The sequence below is a fragment of the Ostrea edulis genome, chromosome 6, assembly GCF_947568905.1.
Source record: "Ostrea edulis chromosome 6, xbOstEdul1.1, whole genome shotgun sequence".
Classification (NCBI taxonomy): Eukaryota; Metazoa; Mollusca; class Bivalvia; order Ostreida; family Ostreidae; genus Ostrea; species Ostrea edulis.
The window spans coordinates 20169198-20196641 of NC_079169.1; the positions used below are offsets into that span (position 1 = coordinate 20169198).

General features: G+C 36.8%; 1 protein-coding gene across 5 annotated transcripts in view; it reads left to right on the top strand.

Moving 5' to 3' along the window:
- LOC125645866 (mucin-4-like) overlaps positions 1-27444 on the top strand; it is a 78606-nt gene that overhangs the window by 34843 nt on the left and 16319 nt on the right. For 4 of the 5 annotated variants that reach the window (XM_048871746.2, XM_048871749.2, XM_048871752.2 and 1 more), the window contains exons 6-31: positions 1055-1210; positions 1305-1345; positions 1449-1546; positions 1829-2012; positions 2146-2223; positions 2327-2440; positions 2554-2667; positions 3190-3334; positions 4587-4762; positions 5992-6136; positions 8476-8654; positions 10486-11799; positions 11879-12040; positions 12292-12798; positions 13729-13864; positions 16378-16556; positions 18056-18184; positions 19811-23020; positions 23175-23305; positions 23608-23762; positions 24162-24306; positions 25154-25349; positions 25952-26211; positions 26384-26639; positions 26873-27115; positions 27239-27370. In XM_048871746.2, coding sequence (XP_048727703.2) covers positions 1055-1210; positions 1305-1345; positions 1449-1546; positions 1829-2012; positions 2146-2223; positions 2327-2440; positions 2554-2667; positions 3190-3334; positions 4587-4762; positions 5992-6136; positions 8476-8654; positions 10486-11799; positions 11879-12040; positions 12292-12798; positions 13729-13864; positions 16378-16556; positions 18056-18184; positions 19811-23020; positions 23175-23305; positions 23608-23762; positions 24162-24306; positions 25154-25349; positions 25952-26211; positions 26384-26639; positions 26873-27115; positions 27239-27370 — 8585 coding nt within the window. The remainder of the gene's footprint in view (positions 1-1054; positions 1211-1304; positions 1346-1448; positions 1547-1828; positions 2013-2145; positions 2224-2326; positions 2441-2553; positions 2668-3189; positions 3335-4586; positions 4763-5991; positions 6137-8475; positions 8655-10485; positions 11800-11878; positions 12041-12291; positions 12799-13728; positions 13865-16377; positions 16557-18055; positions 18185-19810; positions 23021-23174; positions 23306-23607; positions 23763-24161; positions 24307-25153; positions 25350-25951; positions 26212-26383; positions 26640-26872; positions 27116-27238; positions 27371-27444) is intronic. The other variant, XM_048871747.2, reaches the window with a different exon arrangement.

The window sequence follows — 27444 nt, forward strand, 5'->3', positions numbered from 1 at the left end:
AGCATTTCGCAAATTCTATGGTCGTTATACCGATCTAGTTCGTCAATACAACCTCGCATTGGGTCAAATGCTGTCTGACGTGTTTCATACCGACTGTTAAGCCGTTCTTAGTACACTGATTTTGACTGCGGATAACTCCGTTTACCTGATCAGGATATGGGGCTCACGGCGGGTGTGACCGGTCAACAGGGGATGCTTACTCCTCCTAGGCACCTGATCCCACCTCTAGTGTGTCCAGGGGTCCGTGTTTGCCCAACTATCTATTTTGTATTGCTTGTAGGAGTTATGAGATTGATCACTGTTCGTTATCTTCACCTTGCATTTGATAAACAGGTTGTGACATCTCAATATTTCTATGGTACGCAAAACATAATAGAAGCAAACACAACAAACGTAATCATCTCAGAAGCGATATCATTGTACCATAGCAACTGGCCCCAAGCAGAGATTCAGTACAAGTTTAAAGTTTACAAAGGAATATAGTTATAAGGAATAATTTTGATTTTAAAAACTAAAATTTTATAATTTACAAGAATTATGTTATACAATAGATTCATTTTTAATCCTTAATCTCATCATGACTATAGAGACAATGATGTCGTCATATTGGTGCATTTATTTTATGTTTTACATGAGGAAAACACAGATTGTTCACGTGAACAATGTGGACTATGGACCTCTGATTTGTGTATTGTTTAATGAACAATGTGGTCTATGGACCTCTGATTTGTGTATAGTTTAGTGAACAATGTGGACTATTGACCTCTGATTGGTGTATTGTTTAGTGAGCAATGTGGACTATGGACCTCTGATTTGTGTATTGTTTAGTGAGCAATGTGGACTGTGGACCACTGATTTGTGTATTGTTTAGTGAACAATGTTGATTATGGACCTCTGTTTTGTGTATTGTTTAGTGAACAATGTGAACTATGGGCCTATGATTTGTGTATTGTTTAGTGAGCTATATGGACTATGGACCTCTGATTTATGTATTGTTTAGTGAGCATAGTAGACTATGGACCTCTGATTTGTGTATTTTTTTTTAAATTTCAAGAATTCGTGAGGTGACCACTCAATCTCCGATTGGGGTTACAAAGTCTAGCATCCAAGCAATATCCCTGACAGATTATTACATCAATTTAATCTGGACACCGACCAGCAGCCAGCAAGGATCATATATAATTTGTTTTACTGGAGAAGACAATTTAGGGTAAAGTTATTTTATTTTCTCCCCCTCTACGTTGAGTTTGACAATCATAGTTTAAATTCGTAAAATGAACTTTTCATTTGCTTCAAATTTGCAGATTGACAACAGATACTAGGTGTATTAGATTAAATGCAGTCAGTGAGTACTTTCTGCTTCATTATTCTAGCTTTGGTGGAAAGGTTTTTCATACATGTAATCATCAACTGAACCCATGTGATCATGTGTATTTGTTGCTATCTAGGTTCTAGTACCCTGCCTTTGGTAATGGATGGCAGTCAGTCACCATCTGGATTCGTGCATGGTGATAATCATCAGTGGTCGGTGCGATATTCAAACTATGTTAGTACATGCATTATTCTCCCATTAGAAAGAAGTTCTTCAAGTGTATTTGTCAGGTTCACTGATGCTTTTTTATATAATATTTCGAGACGTTCGCAGTAGAAAAACAAAATATGTAAATTGATCTCAACGGAATAGAATCGTTTCACATTCTCTAGAATAAAGGAGTTTTTCTTTTATGATTATTCTTACTCCTGGAACCTGAAAAATAGTCCAAAACATGAAAGTAGACCTTCCAAAGAGAGATGAACATTAAGGTTAAAACATGTGACTTTTATTTAGTTTGTACCGCCAACCGCCCCCACATACATCAGGATTTACGGATTTAATGGCTTACTGGTGGAGATAATTGACGTCACATCCTCTTCAGTAGTTTACCCACAGCCGTCCAGCGACAATCGACTGTCATTCAATACCTCATACAATTACCAAAAAGGGATTTCCTATTATATTCAATTTGATGAAGGTATGACGTTTGGTTCAAAATTAAAAGTGCATGCACTATCCCCAATATGTCTCTGACTTAAATGAATTGATAAAGAAAATTAGCATGTACATTTTTTCGCAAAGTTCTTAAATTCAGTGTTCTCCATATACAGGGGTAGCAAACAGAGAGCTCGGATGTAGCGTCAAATCGACCGCTATCATCAGCACTTCGTTTTGGAACTTTACTATTTGTAAGTACAAACTATGATTTATCAGCATAACTCCTAAATTGAAATTCAAGGTTACTTACATGCATATTGTTCTTCATATATGCTGCATACTGCGTCAATACAGATTCCATACGATGCAGCGATTCTCCCTGTAATAACAGCTTGAATTGTACTGATTTGGTCGGAGACTATGAATGCATGTGCATCCCTGGATTTACCGGAAAGAACTGCACCATAGGTAATATATAAATGCAAATGTGATGCTTATTGTTGGGTACTAGTCTTGCAATCAAATCCTCCAAAACATTGTCAGCATTGCAATATCTACCTTGTTAATATCATTCTGTTTAGATGTAGATGAATGCTCCTCTGGTCCATGTAAAAACAACGCCACTTGCATTGATGGAAGAAACTCTTTCACGTGCAACTGTTATCCAGGATTCTACGGAGAGAACTGTACAGAGCGTATGTGTACATTTTGAACGACATAATACAATCTACATTTGTTAGAAGGAAAAAGGGGGTGTATTTGGTTTATAATAATTCATTACAAGTATAAATATCTTATAAAAACATCCTGAGATTCTTTTGCTACTTAGTCCAAATGGAGGCAAGTAATATGTACATTTATGTGAGTAGGTAAAAAATAACAAGAGCTATTTTCATTGTCTTTCTTATTGACAACTCAACAGAAATATTTCTTTGAATTAATCTGCATAAGTACAAAATAATACCAAATATCTACATTTGTGATACTATAATGGCTGCGTATATTAACGTTTCGTATGTCTCAACTTTTATTCCATTCATTTCAAAAGTTATCAGTTTCACCTAAATCTGTACAATTTGTTATTAGTCTCACCTAAATCTGTGTATTTTGTCATTAGTCTCACCTTAATCTGTATCATTTGCTATTAATCTCACTTAAATCAGTATAATTTGTTTCCAGAGTGAAGATACTGTAACAGATATTCACACTTTTTATAGGAAATTTGGTACGGCTTGTGGACGGTAAAGTGCCGTTCGAAGGACGGGTGGAGATTTACAATAACGGTATGTGGGGGACTGTGTGTGACGACTTTTGGGACCATAATGACGCGGCAGTTGTATGCGGAATGTTGGGATATTCCAGGTAAGTGATGATCCTCTAACAAGCAACAAACAGCAAACAATTACAAGGTATCGCACCATCGCCATGACGTCATATTTATTTATATATCGTCACCTTTAATGCATTTCCATACGAATGCAATGATAATGTATGCAATATAGGAAACTTGACTAGTCCAGATACCGAACGGTGATCAATCTCAAAACTTGTATAAGGAATACAAAATAAGGAGTTCGACAAACACAGAGATGGGATCAGGTGCCCAGGAGGAGAAAGCATCGCCTGTCGACCGATCACACACGCCATGAGCCATATGTCTTGATCACGTAAACAGGGGAACCTGTAGTCAAAATTAGTGTGCCACAAACGGTCTAATAATCGGTATGAAACATGTCAGACAGCAGTTGACCCAATCATATATTACATTGGCAAACGAAATCATTATAACGACCATAGAATCCCCGTGACTTGAAATAAAAGACACCACTGAATTCTCCACATCTGCTTCGTACTTTGATATTTTATTGAGAATAATTATTAACGGCAAACTAAGAATACAACTTTATGACAAACGGAATGATTTCAGTTTCCCCATCGTCGAATTCCCATATTCATGGAGCTACATTCCATTATCTGCATATGGTGTTTATATCCCTCAACTTACTCGATACGCAAGAGCTAATTCTATGGTCGTTATAATGATCTAGTTTGCCAATACAACCTATATTTGGGTCAAATGCTGTCTGACATTTTTCACATCGATTGTTTGTCCGTACTGTACACTGATTTTGACTCCGGGTAACTCTGCTTACCTGATCAACATATAGGATGTGACCGGTCGACAGTGAATGCTTACTCCTCCCACCTCTGGTGTACCCAAGGGTTCGTGTTAACCCAACTGTCTATATTGTATTACTTAAAGGAGTTATGAGATTAATCACTGTTCGTTATCTTCACCTTACGTTTATTCAGAGCCCAGTTGCAAGTTCATCTCAATAACAAGATAATTGTGATTTTGAAACTGGAAATAATAGAAACATTGACAATAGTGTTATTTGAGCGTCAGATTTGAAGTATGTCATATGAACATACTAGCGTCTTAGTTTTCCACAAGTTCATCTTACATCATGACTAACCCATAATTGCATTGCCATAAAATCTATTTTCAACATTTCTATCTGGTTTCAGATATTGATGAAACTTTCTATTTATTATTTTGATCACTGCCGATTCAATTTTACTAGTCATTGACATTTGTAATTCGTTGTTGCAGAAATTCAGCACGAGGCTTGTGTTGTGAAGTATTCGGTAAAGGTGGTCCTCAAATTTGGTTGGACAACGTCGATTGCCAGGGAACAGAACAAGACATCTTCCATTGCCAACATATCGGCTGGGGAAATCATAACTGTGACAACCACGAGGATGCTGCAGTGATTTGTTCTCCCAAAGGTAATTTATGAATATAATTTTACATTCTCCACATCTAGGCTTCATTATCATCTTGTAGATGCTATTTTTGATATTTTGCTCCCACAATTTTCAATATATTCTTTGTTGTGGTCATATATGACGTCCAAGATACATTATGCTTATTTCACTTCGCTTACATGGTGGATTGAGTGTATCTTGTTTAACATTCCTCTCGAGAATTTTTGACTCATATGGAGACGTCACCAAGAGAGGTGAAGGGCTTCAAATTTAGCATTTACTCGGCTCCTACAGCCATTCAGTAGTAAGGAATCTTGGATAGAATTCAATAGAATATTATAGGCAAATACTGAAATTCAAATCAATTTTAACTCATAAACTCAACTGGTTGACGATGTAAGGAAATTCAAAACGTGCAACAGCAAAACTTTGTGTCCAAGATGGTGGTATTTTCTTTATCATGTGTTAATGATACATGATAGCATGTTCCTAGACACCTGATCACACCCCTGGTGTGTCCTGGGGTTCCTGTTTTCCCTTCCTTTACTTTGCATTCTTTATAGAATTTATGATTTATCAAAAAACAACAAGAAGTTTCATTCATATGTCGATTCGATATATACCAGTGAACTCGAAATAAGACATCATAGAGTCTTCCACATCTACTTCATATTCTTATAAATGTTGTCGGCAAAGTAAAAATTCAACTTTATGACAAACTGGATGACTTTAGCTTCTCCATCGTCAACTTCTTATATCTATGTAGCAATATTTCATTATCATCTGCATATGGTGTTCATGTCTCTCAACTGACTCAATACGCAAGAACTTATTCTGCATCTGACCACGCTTTAAATCAAGACATGCTACATAGAAACAAGTTGATATTACAGGGGTTTCAACAGTCTCATTTAAAGTCAGCATTTCGCAAATTCTATGGTCGTTATAACGATCTAGTTTGCCAATACACCCTGTCATTGGGTCAAATGCTGTCTGACGTATTTCATACAGATTGTTAGGCCGTTCATTACACTTATTTTGACCACGGATTACTTCGTTTATCTTATTGAAATAAAGGCCTCACGACGGGTGTGACCGGTCGTCAGGAGATGCTTACTCCACCTAGACACCTTACTCACCTCTGGTATGTTTAGGGGTCCCTGTTTGTTCAACTTTTAATTTTGTTTTCCTTGTAGGAATTATGATTTGGAACTCTATCATTTTCACCTGTTCATTAATTTGAATTCCAGACATCCCTGTTCGCCTTGTGGGTGGACAAAATCCCTTGGAGGGACGAGTGGAACTGTATTACAATGGAGGATGGGGAACAGTCTGTGATGATTACTGGGATGATCATGATACTGCGGTGGTCTGCAATTCTTTAGGGTTCTCAGCGTAAGTGACTTACCATGGTTATCTTCATACATTTAACTATGTTGTATGGATCTAAGCAACTAAGATCAACGACAGATGTAAGAAATGTATCATTCATTGATGCTATATTTTTTATTGTATTTTGCAAATAATTTCAAAATCGCTTATGAAGTACATTTCGGATTGACCAATTTTTCTTAACTTAAAATTTAATGTGATTTGCAAACATATAGAATACATATACTTTCCCCTTGGTCATCAGCCATCCACTTCATAATTGTATTTATAACGATATAAATGCAATATCATTGTGTTCATGTTTTTACCATTCAGGGATAGCTATATAAGGCTGTAAATCAGCTTCACATGTTCTCCCCGAATACCAGTAAATCAAAATAAAATTGTAGATACATCTGTATACCTATCATAAGACTTTATTCTGCCATAGGAACTTGGAAAGCGTTAACCAGAAAATGGTATCTACTGAAAACATAATACAATAATTCTTATTTATCATATAGCTAATAAACAGTCTGATATAAAATCTGCGTAAAATCTAGAGAATGTTACCTTTCATAGGTCAACTCTGCTATGAACCTTTTATTACATAACTTATTGGTATTTAACAACCAGAAAAGACTTGGCAAAGGAAAAACATGTTCTGCTCTTGTGTTTGATTTGATTGTAAAGAACCAGATGTTGTGTGTTTTTTATTTTTATTCTTTTTTATTTAGTTATGATTTATGAGACTGATCACTGCTCCTTATGTTCGCTTGTTCATTCATAATTCTGTCCATACGTCCGTTCGGGATTTTCTGTTCATATGTTCATCTCCCTGTCACACATGAAGCTGAAACTTATGGTCTATCCTTTAACTCCTGTCACAGTTTTAAAGTTGGGGTCTTTGTAAAGAACACAAGGATATTTGTATGCCAAATATTTTGATTTCAAACATTTCGGTTGAGCATCACTGAAGAGACATAAATTGTCGAAATGCGCATTTGGTGCATCAAAATTGGTACCGTATAAGTTTTACTTTATAACCACTGGGTCGAGGTCTCTGCTGGTGGACTGCTAGTCCCCGAGGGTTTCTACATCCAGTAGCTAAGTACTTCGTTACTAGCTTGAAAATACGGACGTATATTTAATTGCTATAAAATTTAGAAATTCATTTCAAAATTAAGGATCATCTCCCTCATGCATAGCTCTTATCCTTAGACGAATTTGACTCCACTTTTTTGGCACACAGTTTTTGCCTATACTATCTCTAAAACTTCATTGTTATTTCGGATTTCAAACATTTCGGTTGAGCATCACTGAAGAGACATAATTTGTCGAAATGCGCATCTGGTGCATCAAAATTGGTACCATATAAGTTTTACGTTGTCAACATATAGATGTCTTTTTTTTATGGAATTTAAGAAAGAACCCAATACATTCGTAATAAAAGGAAAGTATTACATTATGTAATATTGAGTTGACCTGATAGATTTTGCATAACCTCTTACAAAAGTATATTTTATTGTTACTTTAAAAAATTCAAATTTTGTGAGATTCAAACCTGTGGTAAACAGTTCTTTAAAAGTTAGCCTATATATCGAATAAACTATCCTGAATAGATAAGAAAATTTAAAAAAAACCATCACCTTCCTTTATTCCTATGTAACAAAAAGGTATGTCATAGATTGATGATTGTTGATACTACCTTAAGTAAGGTTCTATAACTCCTGACATTTATGCCATGTTTGCTGATTAATGTAAAAAAAAACCCACCAACCATCTTATGATAAAAACACCCTAAATAACGTTCTCGCGGGTGTATCATATATCGTTTACGGTCCTCTTGTTTCATACCTCTACAAAGAAACGACAATATGAAAAAAAAACCCATATTTTATTCATATAGGGGTTACGACGGATGTGACTGGTCGACAGGGGATATTACTCCTCTTGGGACTCCGATCACCCCTCTGGTATATCTAGGGGTTCGGGTTAGTCCAACAACTCTCTATTGTGTATTCCTAATTGGAGTCATGAGACTGATCACTGTTCATTATCTTCACCTTTCATTCACACTTCTATACTATAAACAATGTAGTGAACAAGAACTGTTTTATTTTGGCAATGATTTAGATAAATTGACGCTTTGGAGTTTGAAATCCTTTAACCGACAAGTGGGCCGATTCACACTATCTATAGAGTTCTGGAACTTCTGCTCACACAATTTCAAAACGTATTATGTAAGCGCATACGATATACAGTGTATTTATAAACACTGGATTGTTACTATGTGATGAAACCTTAGATTCTATTTTCATGAAAACGCCTAGACATGTAAGCAATTTCTGGTCCATTTTCAGCAATGGAGCAACAGCCATGTGTTGTGCTCACTTTGGACAAGGAAATGGATCTATTCTACTAGATGATGTTGACTGTTTAGGAACGGAGACGGATATCGAACACTGCAAGCACAGAGGTTGGGGGCTACACAATTGCCAACACCAGGAAGATGTGTCGGTCCGCTGCTCTCCCATAACAGGTGTGACATTTTATATTTTAATTTGGAATAAGCAGAGTATTACGATGTCTAAAAAGTATCATTTTTACTGATTTCTTGATTACCTCAGATATAAAAGTAGATGAGAGCCTGATTATTATTTTTTTTTATAATTGATATCTTTTCAAAATGTATGCGTTTGCACAAAGGTAATTTATTTTGAACCACTTTAATACGCCCTCTGAAAGTTTTCTCGTGATATGTATTTATCTAAATCAACTTATAACCGCTTCTTCGCTAAACACCTTAGTTCTCATTTCATTTTGGTCTTGACATTTGAAGTGGCAAAAAATGCCGTATATAAATCCATGTTTATTTCCAATGAAATTTTTCCATGTAGATATAGATTCATGTATGTTAATGGCGTTCTTAAATATTGTTTTGGTTGCTGGTATTTGAATTGTTTAGAAATTATTTGTTAAATGATGTTTTGATAAATTAAAATCAACTTCCGTCGATCCCCAAGATAAATGCTCATAGCGAGTATGACCAGTCAACATAAAATGATTACTCCTAGACACCTGATCTCACCCTTTGTGTGTTCAGGAGTCAGTGTTTGCCTAACTCTTATTTTTATCCTTTATGGTATTTAAGAAATTGATCACTGTTCGTTATCTTCATTTTTTCATCAATAGGAATCTCTGCATAGTGGGTATGCTATTTGATGTTGCCATGTCCACTAGACTGGTCACGATCATATGCATCGTGACTAATTTGGTTGAGTTGAGTGTCTTCAGAATTGTTGTTAAGCTACTTGTTGTTCCCTGTTACAAACCTTACATACCATTTTCCACTATTTTAGTTTTGTTAATATTATATAACGTATAGGGATGCAGTTGTACTCCACAGTCTACATGAAACATGTAGGTCTCTCTAAGGTAATGTAATTCAAGACCTTGTTGCTTCCAAATGGATATATTTCTCTGTAAGAAAGCTTTGGTGAAAATAGGTTCATGACAGAGTAACCTATGTGGTTGTACGAGGATATCGCAATAGACTAGTAATTCAGATGCGAAATCATCAGGAAGTAAAGTTCTATTCAAATAGTCGGGGTATAATGAAAAGGTGAAGATAACGAACAGTGATTACTCATATAACTCTTATAAAGAATATACAATTCAGAGCAGTGCAGACACAGACTTACCAGAGGTGGAATCAGATGCCTAGGAAGACCAAGCATGTCCTGACGATCGGTCACTTCTGCCGTGAGCTCTATATCTCGATAGGATAAAGGATCGATTAATTGTACCTTGTTTAATGTCCATCTCAAGCAATTTTCTCTCATAAGGACTTCAATTGAGGTTTATGCTAAGTAATTAAGCAGTAAGGGTTCTTTAGCGTGCCACACCTGTTATGACACGATACATTCGTTTATAAGGTCATATCCGTGGACCCGTGACATTCACACCTGATGCCAAGCGTTTGGCGATGGAACTGTCATTACCTGTTTAAACGACTTAGGTCTGACGCGGTCAGGATTCGAACCCCGACTTTCCGCATGCGGGGCGAACGTTTATCTGTTGATCACTGCGGCGGTTTCGGGTAAACCAAGTAATCCGTAGTTAAAATCAGTGTGCAAAGAACGGCCTCAACAGGTTGTAAATCATTCAAGATAACAGAAGACTTAATGTATTTACACTAAATGAGATTTACCCATGCACGACTAAATGAGAAAAGGTATTAAATAATGTGTATTTATCTAACGTAATTTGAAATAAGTAGCGAATTGACGATTTGGGAAAGATGTATAAATAATTTAGTAAACTTTTTGTTGTATTGAATAATATAACGGTGTTTCGAACGTCAACTTCAGAATCAACAAACGTCAGTCCAACATATTCCAGTACAGCGTCAACAATCACAACAACAACACAGATGTTAACGACAACAACAAAGACAGCAACTACTCCGATCAGTGGTTCAACAGCAAACACTGATACCACAACTACTCCGATTAGTGGTTCAACAACAAACATTTATACCACAACTACTCCGATTAGTGGTTCAACAACAAATACTGATACCACAACTACTCTGAGTAGTGGTTCAACAACAAACACCGATACTACAACTTCTCCGATTAGTGGTTCAACAACAGACGCTGATACCACAACTTCTCCGATTAGTGGTTCAACAACAAACACCGATACTACAACTTCTCCGATTAGTGGTTTAACAATAAACGCTGATACCACAACTACTCCGATTAGTGGTTCAACAACAAATACTGATACCACAACTACTCCGATTAGTGGTTCAACAACAAACACCGATACTACAACTTCTCCGATTAGTGGTTCAACAACAAACACCGATACTACAACTTCTCCGATTAGTGGTTTAACAACAAACACCGATACTACAACTTCTCCGATTAGTGGTTTAACAATAAACGCTGATACCACAACTACTCCGATTAGTGGTTCAACAACAAATACTGATACCACAACTACTCCGATTAGTGGTTCAACAACAAACACCGATACTACAACTTCTCCGATTAGTGGTTCAACAACAAATACCGATACCACAACTACTCCGATTAGTGGTTCAACAACAAACACCGATACTACAACTTCTCCGATTAGTGGTTCAACAACAAACACCGATACTACAACTACTCCGATTAGTGGTTCAACAACAGAGGTTGATAAAACAACTACTCTGATTAGTGGTTCAACAATAAACGCTGATACCACAACTTCTCCAATTAGTGGTTCAACAATAAACACCGATACTACAACTACTCCGATTAGTGGTTCAACAACAGAGGCTGATAAAACAACTACTCCGATTAGTGGTTCAACAACAAAGATCGATTCCACATCTTCTCCTATTAGTGACTCAGCAACAAGCACGAATACCACATCTATTCCGATCAGTGGTTCCACAACAAACACCAAATTTGCATCTCATTCAACTAGTAGTCCACAAAACACCGATTCCACAATTACTCCGACTAGTGGTTCAACAACAAACATGGATAGCACATCACTTACACCAACTAGTGACTCAGCAATGAACAACGACACTACATCCCAAACAACGGGATCAACAAACATGTTTTCTGCACCATCAAGTACAACAGGCAACACTTTAACATCAACAACAAATCAGGGTTCAGCTTGTAAGATATAATTCATTACTTAAAATATCTTTCATTTGTCTTTATGAATTCAGTTTGTGCAGCTTGTGTTTTCTTCCAGCAACACCATGTAGATCTGCTGGGTTTTGTTGCCCTGGAATAAACGGAACTTGCAACAGTTTCGGATACCGGCTTTATACAACTGGGATAGGGTCATGCTATTGTGATTATGCTTGTCTATCTCTGAAAGATTGTTGCATTGACTTCCCTGATACATGTGCAGGTAACACATTTAGAATATTCATATGATATATTCTCATATTTACATATTTGATTGTGCATGTGTACGCCGATCTGAAATGAGTTAATTCTCGTTCTGTATCTTTAAAATGTGTCATGGTATTGAAATTCGTTTCATTAAACCATTTTACTCCATAGTGAGTAATTTATGCAATTTTTTGACAGAGTAACGCTGTCCTCTTACTTCTGATAACTGTTGCCATTACTACGATATGTAAGGTTTTGTTTCTGTAGATTTGATCGGAAACGTAACAAACCAGACGTCAACATCTAACTCCCCATACACATCGTCGACTATGGATGTTTCAGCCATGCCATCAAGTACAGAGGCATCCACATTACATGATGCTAGTACAACAACTAGCGATATGCCATCAAGTACAGAGGCAGCCACATCACCTGTTGCTAGCACAACAACTAGCGATATGCCATCAAGTACAGAGGCAGCCACATTACATGATGCTAGCACAACAACTAGCAATATGCCATCAAGTACAGAGGCAGCCACATCACCTGTTGCTAGCACAACAACTAGCAATATGCCATCAAGTACAGAGGCAGCCACATCACCTGTTGCTAGCACAACAACTAGCAATATGCCATCAAGTACAGAGGCAGCCACATTACATGATGCTAGCACAACAACTAGCGATATGCCATCAAGTACAGAGGCAGCCACATCACCTGTTGCTAGCACAACAACTAGCGAAATGTTGAATCCCATACATTTGAATTCTTCTGGTAAGAAATATGTTTAAGTTTAAAATCATATCATTCTATAACACTATATCTGTATGTTTTGTAACTGAACAAATGTCTGTAAGGTTAGAAAGAAATGGTTTATAAAACTTTATATGACAAGTGAATCAAAAGATTCTTCAGGATGACAAAAATCCAAAAGGTAAACTAATATTGCTACCACCTCTAATATCATGTTTATCTGTACCAAACATCTTCCTATGTCATGGTTTCCTGTATTTTACATTTCCTTATGTCTTGTTTATCTGTTTAAATATTTTAGAATTTTCTTAACGTCTTTGTATGTCATGTTTACCTGTACGTTACATTTTGTATGTGAAGTTTATCTGTACGTTACATCTTTGTATGTCAAGTTTATCTGTACGTTACATTTTGTATGTCAAGTTTATCTGTACGTTACATCTTTGTATGTCATGTTTACCTGTACGTTACATTTTGTATGTCATGTTTACCTGTACGTTACATTTTGTACGTCAAGTTTATCTGTACGTTACATCTTTGTATGTCAAGTTTATATGTACGTTACATTTTGTATGTGAAGTTTATCTGTACGTTACATCTTTGTATGTCATGTTTACCTGTACGTTACATTTTGTACGTCAAGTTTATCTGTACGTTACATCTTTGTATGTCAAGTTTATCTGTACGTTACATTTTGTATGTGAAGTTTATCTGTACGTTACATCTTTGTATGTGAAGTTTATCTGTACGTTACATTTTGTATGTGAAGTTTATCTGTACGTTACATTTTGTATGTGAAGTTTATCTGTACGTTACATTTTGTATGTGAAGTTTATCTGTACGTTACATCTTTGTATGTCATGTTTACCTGCACTTTCCTGTGCATTACTACCCCTTTTTCAAAAGTTTGCCTGTACTTGTTTTTTTTTTTTTTTTACACATATTCCACAGTGAGACTTGTTGGAGGACCGACTCCTTATGAAGGTAGAGTTGAGGTTTATCACGCTGGAGTGTGGGGCACAGTCTGTGACGATATTTGGAATGACCGTTTGTCAGCTGTTGTGTGTAGATCTTTGGGATTTCCATGGTGATTACGTTCATTTTCATACAGTTTTACTAACATTCTTTACGTCAATATCATACTACTTAAATATTTGAACTAAAACAAAATTTGTCGATATGCTAGTAATATTACTAATCATCCGTTGGGTGATGACTCATCTGATATTTTATGCGTGGATTCCTTTGTTAGTAGCTGTAGTCTATAGTCAGAATATACTTGTTTTTCATACACCATTATGTCCATGCCATAAATTAGCCGGAACATACAATGTCGCCCCTTTCGAGTGCATCCGTCACTTTCTCATCCCATAACAGTTTTAGTTTTCCAGACACCATTGGTACATTTGTAAATGTTTTGCGCGTAATATTTGTCAAGGAGTTGTTTTACTCATGTGGGAACATTATCACATATAGACGATGTCACAAATTTTGAATTATTCATGGGTGTTAACTGCTTTTCTATATATTGATCACGGTTTTACGTAGCTGCAGAACTGTAGCTCTCTGAGAAAATATTGGGATATATAAGAGAGCTACAGATCCACCCCTTATAAAAAACCTCGATTTACGGCACACAAAAGAAACTGCGCACGATTGAGGCCTGATATTGTTGTATTCTTGTGTTGCCTACCATGCTTAACAAAAGAGTTTTCATTTAGGAAATAGAGCGCATCTAAGTTGTGTACATTTCCCCCTATTGCTCTCTTTTTATGTAATTAATGCTTATGTTGTGGACATCCACTTTCTTTCAGTAATGCTTAACAATTTCCTTTTAGTGTTTGAGACATTCAGATAATACTTTTGACCCTTGTCGGTACCTTATTTAAGGGACTTGTCCCTACAACTTAATGTCATCAAATAGATCTTCTCATTATCTACAACTTTTGTTCTACTATGTTTAGCAAAATGTTTTATGTTTTCAACATATTCAGGATATTCATTTATATTCACTTTAATTCCTGAAAAGGACACGCAAGACAAAAATTGGAAGATGGCATATTGTTTAAAGTCACATTTTGTCATATTTTATAATGCTCTACAAAACCTTTTTCGTTTAACAGATAAAATAATTTCGTTTAACAGATAGAGTTGTACGTTATTCCCCTAGAAATCCTCTATTACGCAATGTATGATAATTTTGCTGGCATCAACAGTTGTAAAACGTTAAAATAAAGAACTTTGTTTTAATAATACTCAACAAATTGCTTCCAGTGTTTGAGATATTTAGAAAACATTTTGATCCCTCTCGGTCCATTATTTAAAATACAGACCCCTAAAACTTGATATCGTCAAATAAATTTCGTCATTAGTAACAGATTTTGTTCTATGTGTCATTTTGAATTATTCTTGTTTAAGAAGATATTAACAAAAATTGTGTACAAAAATGCAGGAAAATTTTGAGGCCCTTTCTTGGGTCCTACCTAGATACGGCGTTTAATATAACATATTAAAGAAATTTGAATGCAAGTAAGCACAGCTAAGATTTCAACTCTACACTGGCTGAAAATTTCAAGTTACCATCTTAAAACGTTTCTGAGAACACTCCTGGATAAACTGATCCCTTAAATTTCAGAAAACGTCAATATCGTACGTAATAAGTGACGTAATCAAAATCGGAAAAACCTATCGAGTTTAAGTGAATATTTATCATCTCTGAAAATTTGACGAAAAACAGTCCATCCATTTCTGAGATTTCGAATGAATAAAAATTGTAAGAAAAATGATAATAATAGAGAGAGAGAAATTAAGAATAACAAGGCCTTCCGTTTAAAAAATATAAATAATATTTTATTCACTTCAGGTGTATTCTGAGTTGTCTGTTACAATTGTTCATAGTTCTGAGTCAGCAATAACGGGTCTAATTATCATCACCTTCATCTTGCATCAGTAAACACATGAAGTAGTGATGATATGACTCATATTTGATTCTACGTACAAGTATTAGTAGAACAAACTCAATATCTATTTTGTATAGCTTATAGGAGTTATGAGATTGATCACTGTTCACTATCTTCACCTTTCATCAAAACGATGTTGGAGTTCCTCATTGAAAATTGTGCTCTTTTTTAGCTGATTTCAGAATTTACAATTTTATACAGCAATACCCCATTATGTACTGCAAATGGTGTTTAAGTTTCTAACCTCATTCGATACACGAGAGAATACCCTGTGTATGGTCAAAATCTTTTTAGATGAAGGATACTGACAAATAAGATGATGTTCCGGGTTTAAAAATCTCTTAACTTCAGCAATTCCTAAATCCTATGGCCCTTAACTGCAAATCTGAGGTATCAATTGACATGTCATACCAAATGTTAGGCCGTTCATTTTGACTACAGATCCATTTTCTTGATACGGATAAAGGGCTCACGGCGGGTATGATAGGTCAATATGTAATGCTTATGCCTCCTAGGCACCTGATCCTACCTCTGGTGTGTCCAGTGTTTCGTGTTTTTTTCTACTGTTAAATTTGCATTTTTTCATTACATTGATGATATTGATCACTGTACGTTATTTTCTTCTTTTTTTATTTTCAAGGAACACTTCTGAAAGCTATTGTTGTTCCCGGTATGGACAAGGGACGGGTGTTATATGGATGGATAATGTTTATTGCATTGGAAACGAAGAACGAATTGAGTTGTGTTCACACAATGGTTGGGGAAACCATAACTGCGTACATTACGAGGATGTGTCCGTGAACTGCTTACCGGATATTGGTAAGATCCCTACAAAGCAGACTTTATGTTAATGTCAAACCCGAAGGAGACTTGGGGAGGTTTACGACTTCATGCAAACAGTGATTTTAAAATATTATATCTTTCACAGTCTTGATTTAAAACATAATGACTTTTCGACCCTTTACACGACCATTCCTCACGATAAATTAAAGACTAGACTTTTTGACATCATAGACAGTTGTTTCTTCAAGAAAAATTAAAACAGAAATATTCATATCTAGTGATCGGTCACCATGAAAATTACTTTGTTAAATACTATTCTGATTCCACGCAAAAGTACTCTAAAGTTGAAATTAAATATACGTTGGAGTTCCTCATTGACAATATTTTCGTAGTCTTTGGTGATCATGTTTTCCAACAGTCAGTTAGAATCCCCATGGGCACGAATTGTGCTCCTTTGTTAGTTGACCTATTTTTATATTCGTATGAAGCAAAATTTATTCAAAAACTTCTACGTGAGAAGAAAAATACTTTGCTGTGGCCTTCAATTCGACATTTAGATATATCGACGACGTTCAGTGCTACATTTTTGTATATTGTAACTACATGTATAATAAGTTAATATTTGGAAGAAAGGACTTGTTATACTTAAATGCATTGATAAGGAGTCGATGTAAGTTTATATTTCATTTCATTAATTCCATGCCAGTCGGGTTGAAAATTATTTCCACGAAGAAGAAATAACCTTACATTTGTATCAACCAAGTCTACAATTATATCAACTTAAAATAATAGTAATTATGAATATTTCTCCATGAAAACAACTAGTCGATTTGAAACTTAGATTTTACCCTCACAAATTGATTTCTTCAAAAATGAGAATATGCCCAGCTTACTGAGTGTGAACAGCAACCTTTATATATACTATAAGCGTTACATTTCAAAGAATAGTACAAAATATTCTGAATTGTTATTGAACATATTTTTGTTTAATCAGATAATGTGCCGGTAATGTCACACCGATTTTATAAGTATCACATTTATTTTACAATTTTACATTGTTACAATAATCGTCCTGATTATTGTAACAATGTAAAATCGTAAAATAAATGTGAAACCAATTGAAGAAATGAATGTATTTCTTTCGCCGAAACTTTTGTAGCTTTTGTCTCTAATACAACAATGTATTTTTTTTTCATATTGACCTCACAACCGTTCACCAACCTGCAGTCGGCGTTCACACACTGTTTGCTAAGCATTCGCTCGTCCAAAAATTCTAGTTCAAATGAGAAAGTACAATGTACAACGTTTCAGGGACTATAACATGTTAGGCCCATGACCAGTATTGTTTAGAGTACGATCCTAAGGAATAGGATGAGATTTTATGTACTAATACGAATAATCTAGCTTTCACACTTACCATAACGAAACGGAGAAGAAATAAACCATTTCTAATGTGAACACTATAATGAGTTCATATTGAAAGATATCTTAAAATGTGATATTCGTAAGAGTTTCCAAAGTTTTGTTTTCCTTAGCAACAACATCACCGGCAAATACAACAACCCTAACGGAAAATACAGGAACATCACCAGTATATACAACCAATCAACCAATCAACTATTCTTCCTCGACAGAACCTACAGCTACAACAACTGATGACATGCGTAAGTAAATTATTCTTGTGATATCTTGAATTTTGCATAGTATAAATCATATGAATTTCATAATCTAAGACAAGGGACAAAATATGTAAGTGTATATAGATTTCACGCCACTTTTGTTCCTGCATTAAGAGCTCTTGTATTTTTCATGAATTTAAACCGCACTTAAGTGAACCTATAACAAGTTGATATGAGTAGAACATATTACAACAATGTGGTGTGCATTCACGAACAAAATTTAATTTACATCAATGAATATAATGTGATTAAACCTCAATCATTTATCCAGTATGTTAATATGGAGACATTCGTCCTCTTGATATTCATTATCCCAATACCACACATACATTGATATAGAGAACTAATGTACTAGTTAGATGAAGTATGATGAGGAAAACAAGAACCCACTAATCACACTGAATCACCTCCGCTCTGTTTATTGGGGGTATGTATATACACACCATGTAGATGTGTATTACATATCTGTAACAACTATTAATATAGCCACCCTGTTAGAACAGTCATAATGTGTTCAGTGGAGTGATCAGAGGGGTTTATTGGAGTAATCAGAGGGTTTCAGTGGAGTAATCTGAGCGGTTCAGTGGAGTAATCAGAGTGGTTCAGTGGAGTAATCAGAGCGGTTCAGTGGAGTAATCAGAGGGGTTCATCGCAGTGATCAGAGGGGTTCAGTGGAGAGATCAGGGGGTTCAGTGGAGTAATCAGAGGGGTTCAGTGATATGATCAGGGGGGTTGAGGGGAGTGATCAGAGGGGTTCAGTGGAGTAAACAGGGGTTCAGTGGACTGATCAAAAGAGTTCAGTGGAGTGATCAGAGGGGTTCAGTGGACTGATCAGAGCGTTTCAGTGGACTGATCAGAGGGGATCAGTAGAGTGATCAGATTAGTTCAGTGGTTTCGGCAGGCATTGCTAGTTGAATTTGGGTCATTTTTACCGATTTTAGGGGGAGGGAGTTGTAGCGCAAGTGTCGTGGGGATCATTTAGTGATATATTGGTAGCTTTGAATATTTTTAAATCGTGCTAGTTATTTCAAACACTCGTGAACGGTCTCAGGAATACGACTCGGTTGTTATAAAAACTTACAATTACTTCTATAGAATGTATTTCGTGTATTCTTCTTACACAGTTAATTACGTATACATACAACATGATAACTGATTTTTTTTGACATTCATTATTTCACAAAAGAGAATTTTCATATCGGAATTTTTTAAAACAAATCCGCCATATTGCCTCCCATGGATTTCTAAACAAAAGAACAATTTCCAGATTTTTAAACAACAGACCAATTTTCACTGCTTTTTTACCAGAATTCTGTTTAAGAACAATGCCAAAATCTACCACCACCCCTATATCCATACGAGCCTCTTTTCTCCAATAGTTATCTAAATATAAACCCTAAGTATATGAAATGGAGATAAATTTATATGACCGATAATCTTCTTCTTTCATACAATATGCAAAAGTGGCACTTGCAGACACATATATAATTTTTCATGAATACAAGTGCAATGCAATAATTTGTTTTCGTTTTTGAAATCAAGATGAATTGAGTTGCGTGATATACCAATGTATTTTAGAAGCATAGATTATATCATTTATTGCATTTTCAGAGGACACTTCTACAACAACGGATACCACACTGGAAGTAGCAAAAAACACAGAGTCCCTCACTACCAATGTAATTCACTCTCCAGCGACTGATATATCAACAAATTCTCCTAAAATTCAGACAATATCAACAATACAATGGACAACACAAGAATCAACAGTTACAACAACACAAACTCCATCACCAACAACACCACAAACTCCATTAACAACAACACAAACTCCGTCACCAACAACAACACAAATTCCGTCACCAACAACAACACAAACACCGTCACCAACAACAACACAAACACCGTCACCAACAACAAGAACACAAACTCTGTCACAGACACAAACTCCATCACCAACAACAGCACAAACTCAGTCAACAACAACACAAACCCTGTCACAAACAACAACACAAACCCTGTCACAAACAACGACACAAACTCCGTCACCAACAACAACACAAATTCCGTCACAAACACAAACTCCGTCACCAACAACAACACAAACTTTTTCAACAACAACACAACCTCAGTCAACAACAACACAGACTCCATCAACAACAACACAGCCTACGTCAACAACAACACAAACTCCGTCACCAACAACAACACAAACTCCATCAACAACAACACAAACCCCGTCACCAACAACAACACAGACCCCGTCACCAACAACAACACAAACCCCGTCACCAACAACAACACAATCTCCATCAACAACAACACAAACCCCGTCACCAACAACAACACAATCTCCATCAACAACAACACAAACTCAGTCAACAGCAACACAAACTCCGTCACCAACAACAACACAAACCCCGTCAACAACAACACAAACCCCGTCACCAACAACACAAACCCCGTCACCAACAACACAAGCTCCGTCAACAACAACACAAACTCCGTCACCAACAACAACACAAACCCCATCACCAGCAACACAAGCTCCGTCAACAACAACAACACAAACTTCTTCAACAACAACACAACCTCAGTCAACAACAACACAGACTCCATCAACAACAACACAGCCTACGTCAACAACAACACAAACTCCGTCACCAACAACAACACAAACTCCATCAACAACAACACAAACCCCGTCACCAACAACAACACAGACCCCGTCACCAACAACAACACAAACCCCGTCACCAACAACAACACAATCTCCATCAACAACAACACAAACCCCGTCACCAACAACAACACAATCTCCATCAACAACAACACAAACTCAGTCAACAGCAACACAAACTCCGTCACCAACAACAACACAAACCCCGTCAACAACAACAACAACACAAACCCCGTCACCAACAACAACACAAACCCCGTCACCAACAACACAAGCTCCGTCAACAACAACAACACAAACTCCGTCACCAACAACAACACAAACCCCGTCACCAGCAACACAAGCTCCGTCAACAACAACAACACAAGCTCCGTCAACAACAACAACACAAACTCCATCACCAACAACAACACAAACCCTGTCAAAAACAACAACACAAACCCCGTCACCAGCAACACAAGCTCCGTCAACAACAACAACACAAACTCCGTCAACAACAACAACAAGAACACAAACTCTGTCACATACACAAACTCCATCACCAACAACAGCACAAACTCAGTCAACAACAACACAAACCCAGTCAGAAACAACGACACAAATTCCGTCACCAACAACAACACAAATTCCGTCACAGACACAAACTCCGTCACCAACAACACAAACTGCATCAACAACAACACAACCTCAGTCAACAACAACACAGACTCCATCAACAACAACACAGCCTACATCAACAACAACACAAACTCCGTCACCAACAACAACACAAACTCCTTCAACAACAACAACACATTCTCCATCAATAACAACACAAACTCAGTCAACAACAACACAAACCCCGTCACCAACAACAAGAAAAACTCCATCACCAACAACAACACAAACCCCGTCAGCAACAACAACACAATCTCCGTCAACAACACAAACTAAGTCAACAACAACACAAACCCCGTCAACAACGACAACACAAACTCCGTCAACAACAACAGAAACTCAGTCAACAACAACACAATCTCCGTCAACAATAACACAAACTCAGTCAACAACAACAACACAAACCCCGTCACCAACAACAATAAAAACTCAGTCACCAACAACACAAACCCCGTCAACAACAACAACACAATCGCCGTCAACAACAACACAAACTCAGTCAACAACAACACAAGCTCTGTTACCAATAACAACACAAACTCTGTCACAGACACAAGCTCCACCAACAACAACACAAGCTCCGTCAACAACAACACAAACCCCGTCACCAACAACAACACAAACTCCGTCACAAACAACAACACAAACCCCGTCAACAAAAACACAATCTCCGTCAACAACAATACAAACTCAGTCAACAACAAGACAAATCCCGTCACCAACAACAACACAGACACCGTCAACAACAACAACACAAACTCCGTCACCAACAACAACACAAACTCCGTCACCAACAACAACACAAACCCCGTCAACAACAACAGCACAATCTCCGTCAACAACACAAATTCAGTCAACAACAACACAATCTCCGTCACCAACAACAACACAAACTCCGTCACCAACAACAACACAAACCCCGTCAACAACAACAGCACAATCTCTGTCAACAACACAAATTCAGTCAACAACAACACAATATCCGTCAACAACAACAACACAATTTCCGTCAACAACAACACAAACTCAGTCAACAACAACAACACAAACCCCGTCACCAACAACAACACAAACCCCGTTACCAACAACACAAGCTCCGTCAACAACAACACAAAATCCATCACCAACCACAACACAAACCCCGTCACCAACAACACAAGCTCCGTCAACAACAACACAAACTCCGTCACCAACCACGACACAAACCCCGTCACCAACAACAACACAAACTCCGTCACCAACCACAACACAAACCCCGTCACCAACAACACAAGCTCCGTCAACAACAACACAAGCCCCATCACCAACAACAACACAAACTCCGTCACCACCAACAACACAAACTCCGTCACCAACAACAACACAAACTCCGTCACCAACAACAACACAAACTCCGTCAACAACAACCACGACACAAACTCCGTCAACAACGTCCATGATAGTGCAAACGACGGATAGTACAACGCAAGTTCTGGAAACACTGGGTATTTTGTCTTACTTTTTATTTTAAAGACGAACTTTTATATGAAAATATTGAAATAAATATTCAAAAAACCTGTTATGAACTTAATGATGATTTATCTTGATGTCAACCAATTAATATATGAATTCATAAATACTATGATGTTAATTGCACAGGAAGCTTTACATTCGGGGAGGAAGTTTATGATTGGAGTGTTTCCGGAGATGATGTAACGAGTCCCGCGTTGAATCCCCCCACACATGTTTACATTGGAGACGGGACAGAAGGAACCTTCGACAAGGCTTATGTGAGATAATTTTAACCATTCTGATAAGTTGGATGGTGTATGATGAAGATTATATCCTTGTCAAATTTGAAAACTTAGTTTGAGTCTTAAATTTATTTTGCACAATAGAACTAGCTATATTTTTTTCGCAGAATATAAAGCAACATTTTTACATAGAAACAATAGATAGCTTAGATTAGATATTTTCAAAATATCATTTTACTGAATACATAGTTGTTTTGTTTTATTTTTAACTTTTATTATATTCCCAGATCTACATATATAAGCTTATTGTTTCTTTGATTTGTCGTTTGAAATTTCAGGTTGGAAGTAATGGGATCATTAGTCTTGGAGAGAGATACAATAGCTTCTCTATATATGATCTGACGTCATCATCTGTAAATCAGAGAAGAATAATTTGTCCGTTCTGGACAGACTTAATTTCCGGCAACATCGTCTACTATAATACATATACAAGGTATTTGCAATCGTACTCATTGTAAAAGGTTCTCAGACATCCTCCACCATGGAGTGTGCGACCTGTTGGTTCCAGAGTGTTGAGTAAGGATGTAATTTTCCCAAAGTCCAGTTTGCATTGTTGTGCCTCGGGGTATATGTAGCCCACCTCTCATTGCTTCACTTCTTCTTTGATATTGAATTGATAATTGAAAGTGGAAGCAAATTGATAGCAGAATTAGTTAGTTATTTAGAAATCCAAGTGGATGGTGATTTATTACAGAAAAGATGTTGATATGCCAATAGCCAATAATTATATACAGTTGTAGATTAAATAACTCGATGAATCGATAATAGTGCATAAAAGCTACTCAGAACTGGTCAAAAGAAATTCAAAAAACATTATTGATTCTTTCCATAGCGGTGTGTGGAGTGATCAGCCCACATTAGACAAAGCCAACAGCATCATCAGAGAATATTACGGGGACGATTTCCCGCACTTTGAAGCTATCTGGGTGCTAAAAGTAACATGGAAAGATATGGATTTGTATTCAGACAGAACGCAGGTTTGTAATATAATTATTGCTACATGTGAGATTGTATGAAATATATAAGCACATCTATCTCAAGAAATCTATTTCATACTGATTTTGTGTGTCGTCAGAATGTGACAGTACAGGCTGTTCTTGTGATTATTTCATACTGATTTTGTCTGTGTCAGAATGTGACAGTACAGGCTGTTCTTGTGACTATTTCATACTAATTTTGTGTGTCGTCAGAATGTGACAGTATAGGCTGTTCTTGTGACTATTTCATATTGATTTTGTGTGTCGTCAGAATGTGACAGTACAGGCTGTTCTTGTGACTATTTCATACTGATTTTGTGTGTCGTCAGAATGTGGCAGTACAGGCTGTTCTTGTGACTATTTCATACTGATTTTGTGTGTGTCAGAATGTGACAGTACAGGCTGTTCTTGTGACTATTTCATACTGATTTTGTGTGTCGTCAGAATGTGACAGTACAGGCTGTTCTTGTGACTATTTCATACTGATTTTGTCTGTGTCAAAATGTGACAGTACAGGCTGTTCTTGTGACTATTTCATACTGATTTTGTCTGTGTCAGAATGTGACAGTACAGGCTGTTCTTGTGACTATTTCATACTGATTTTGTGTGTCGTCAGAATGTGACAGTACAGGCTGTTCTTGTGACTATTTCATACTGATTTTGTCTGTGTCAGAATGTGACAGTACAGGCTGTTCTTGTGACTATTTCATACTGATTTTGTGTGTCGTCAGAATGTGACAGTACAGGCTGTTCTTGTGACTATTTCATACTGATTTTGTGTGTCGTCAGAATGTGACAGTACAGGCTGTTCTTGTGACTATTTCATACTGATTTTGTGTGTCGTCAGAATGTGACAGTACAGGCTGTTCTTGTGACGGATGGGATCAACACGTTCACCATGTTTTATTACATCGATGTGAACTTGGCGGTCGTTAATGGGCTAGATATCTCGGTGGGTTACAGATATCGGAGCTTCTACACCAGTAATCCTTACTCCTGTCGGAGTGGAGTATTCACTCTCAGTCAAATTCCAGGCAATAGAGGTAAAAATATACAGGTTAATTAAGTGTATATCATTTCATTTATTTCAATATGAATGGACACATCAGTATATTGACTACTTCACACTAGGTATTTGTATTGTATAGATAAACATACTGCTCATCGCGGATGTGACCAGTCGACAGGGTATGCTTACTCCTCCTGGGCACCTGATCTCACCTCTGGTACACCCAGAGACCCGCGTTTGTCCACCTCTTAATTTGCATTCCTTATAGAAGTTATAAGATTGATCACTGTTCGTTATCTTCACCTTTCATACATATATATGAACGTTTTGAGAAATTCTTAGATGTATTATACATGTAACACTTACATATGTAGGTGGCGACGTAATACATTACGAGACTATTCAGTACTCAGAAGTTGAGTGTATCATTAATATTAGGTAAAATGGCATATTATCTGTACAGTGATACTTCTAAATTATTACTGATATACAATTTCTGAGCCTTAGTGTTGTTTGATATGAAATCCCTACCCCCCCCCCCTTTTTTTGACTAAGATTAAGAGGATTATGTTCTTCATGTTTGTTTCTAAATAACATATAAAAGATAGCACATTGAAGTATGTTTATGCCTTGTAGGAATTCGGGGATTTTGGATATACAAATTGACAACAGAAATACAGTATTCAGGAAATGAGCTTTCCTGTTTTAACTGGTATATCAGGAATAAGAATCAAGGAATGGACACTATTCTGCGTAATCGCAGACAGTGGTGGTCAAACGTGTGTCCATGTCAACTCGACTGGTTATTGTTTGATGGCAGGTTCCAGTATTCAAGGACTGATTTTGCTAACGGAGTAATTTGTTACGCATCTATGATGTCATTTACCGGAAGTGCTGTAAGTATCGTTCTTAGTTCTTGCACTTGACAAAACATTTACAGCAAGTGTATTCATTTGAAAAGGTACTTTGAGGGTTTTCTATAATTGCAATGGCAATATATTTGTATATATACTGATGGAGTTGTCATTAAAACAACAATGCTATCATATATTTTTTATGCTTAAAAAGGAATGTTGTTATCCGATCTCCAACTGGTGGTTCGGATGGTCATGGTGGTCTATAGGATGGTTTGGATCCACTACCCGCACGTGGACGAGACCAGCAGCCGGAACCCTCCTGGAAAACAGTCCGTTCTTTGACACTGTTCAATATTACAATGAAGACCTTTTACCGAAGGAGCAGTGTTGCGGAACTGGACATTGCGATTGGTATTACGAAGTTCGTCCTAGAACGTGGTGCTATCGAGTGTCTATATTCTGGATATGTAAGTAAAAGAGTGTTTTTCATAGCATTTCAATCCATTGTACGTTTTCACCAATGCAGTGGAGGATAATTCATAGTCATATTGCAACATTAAATGAAACCGTCTGACCCATGCTTGCTATGTATGTCCGCATTTCATTTTATGCGTCATTTTTTTCTATATGCCATTCCTTGAAAGAAATACATTTTTATTAGATTGGTCACTGTTCGTTATTTCTACGTTTTCTTTTAAAGCCTGGTTATTTGGAGACCCTCATATAAACACCCTCGATGGAAATCAGTACACATTTAACGGCTATGATGAGTACGTGTTGCTGAGAATTGATACGGAAGCGAAGCAGTTTGAATTACAAGCTAGAACAGACCTCGCTGAGGGAGCCAATGGCACAGTCATCAATGCTACCATATTCAGTGCGTTTGCTGCTAGAGACGAAACAGGGTCCTTTGTGCAAGTGGAACTATCCCGAAGCAAAGACAGTCAGTTACATTCAAATCTTAAAGGACATTCAAGAAAATTATCATCGATTTGGGTAAAAAGGCATCATTCCCAGACTTCGTATTAAGAATTTATGTACAAAAATAGCTTTTTTTGTCTTGCAGAAATGTACATTCGAGGAAATGACCAAGATATAACAAACAGCTTTGAGGATGACATTTCCTACAGATATTTTACCAGGTACCTGGTCATTACGAAAGAAAACCAAACTTACACAGCCACCTTCCTCAACTCATGTAAGTTAAATATAAGTATGATTAAAGTGGACTGATACTGCAGTGAGAAACAAGAATTAATTTGGTCATTAAAA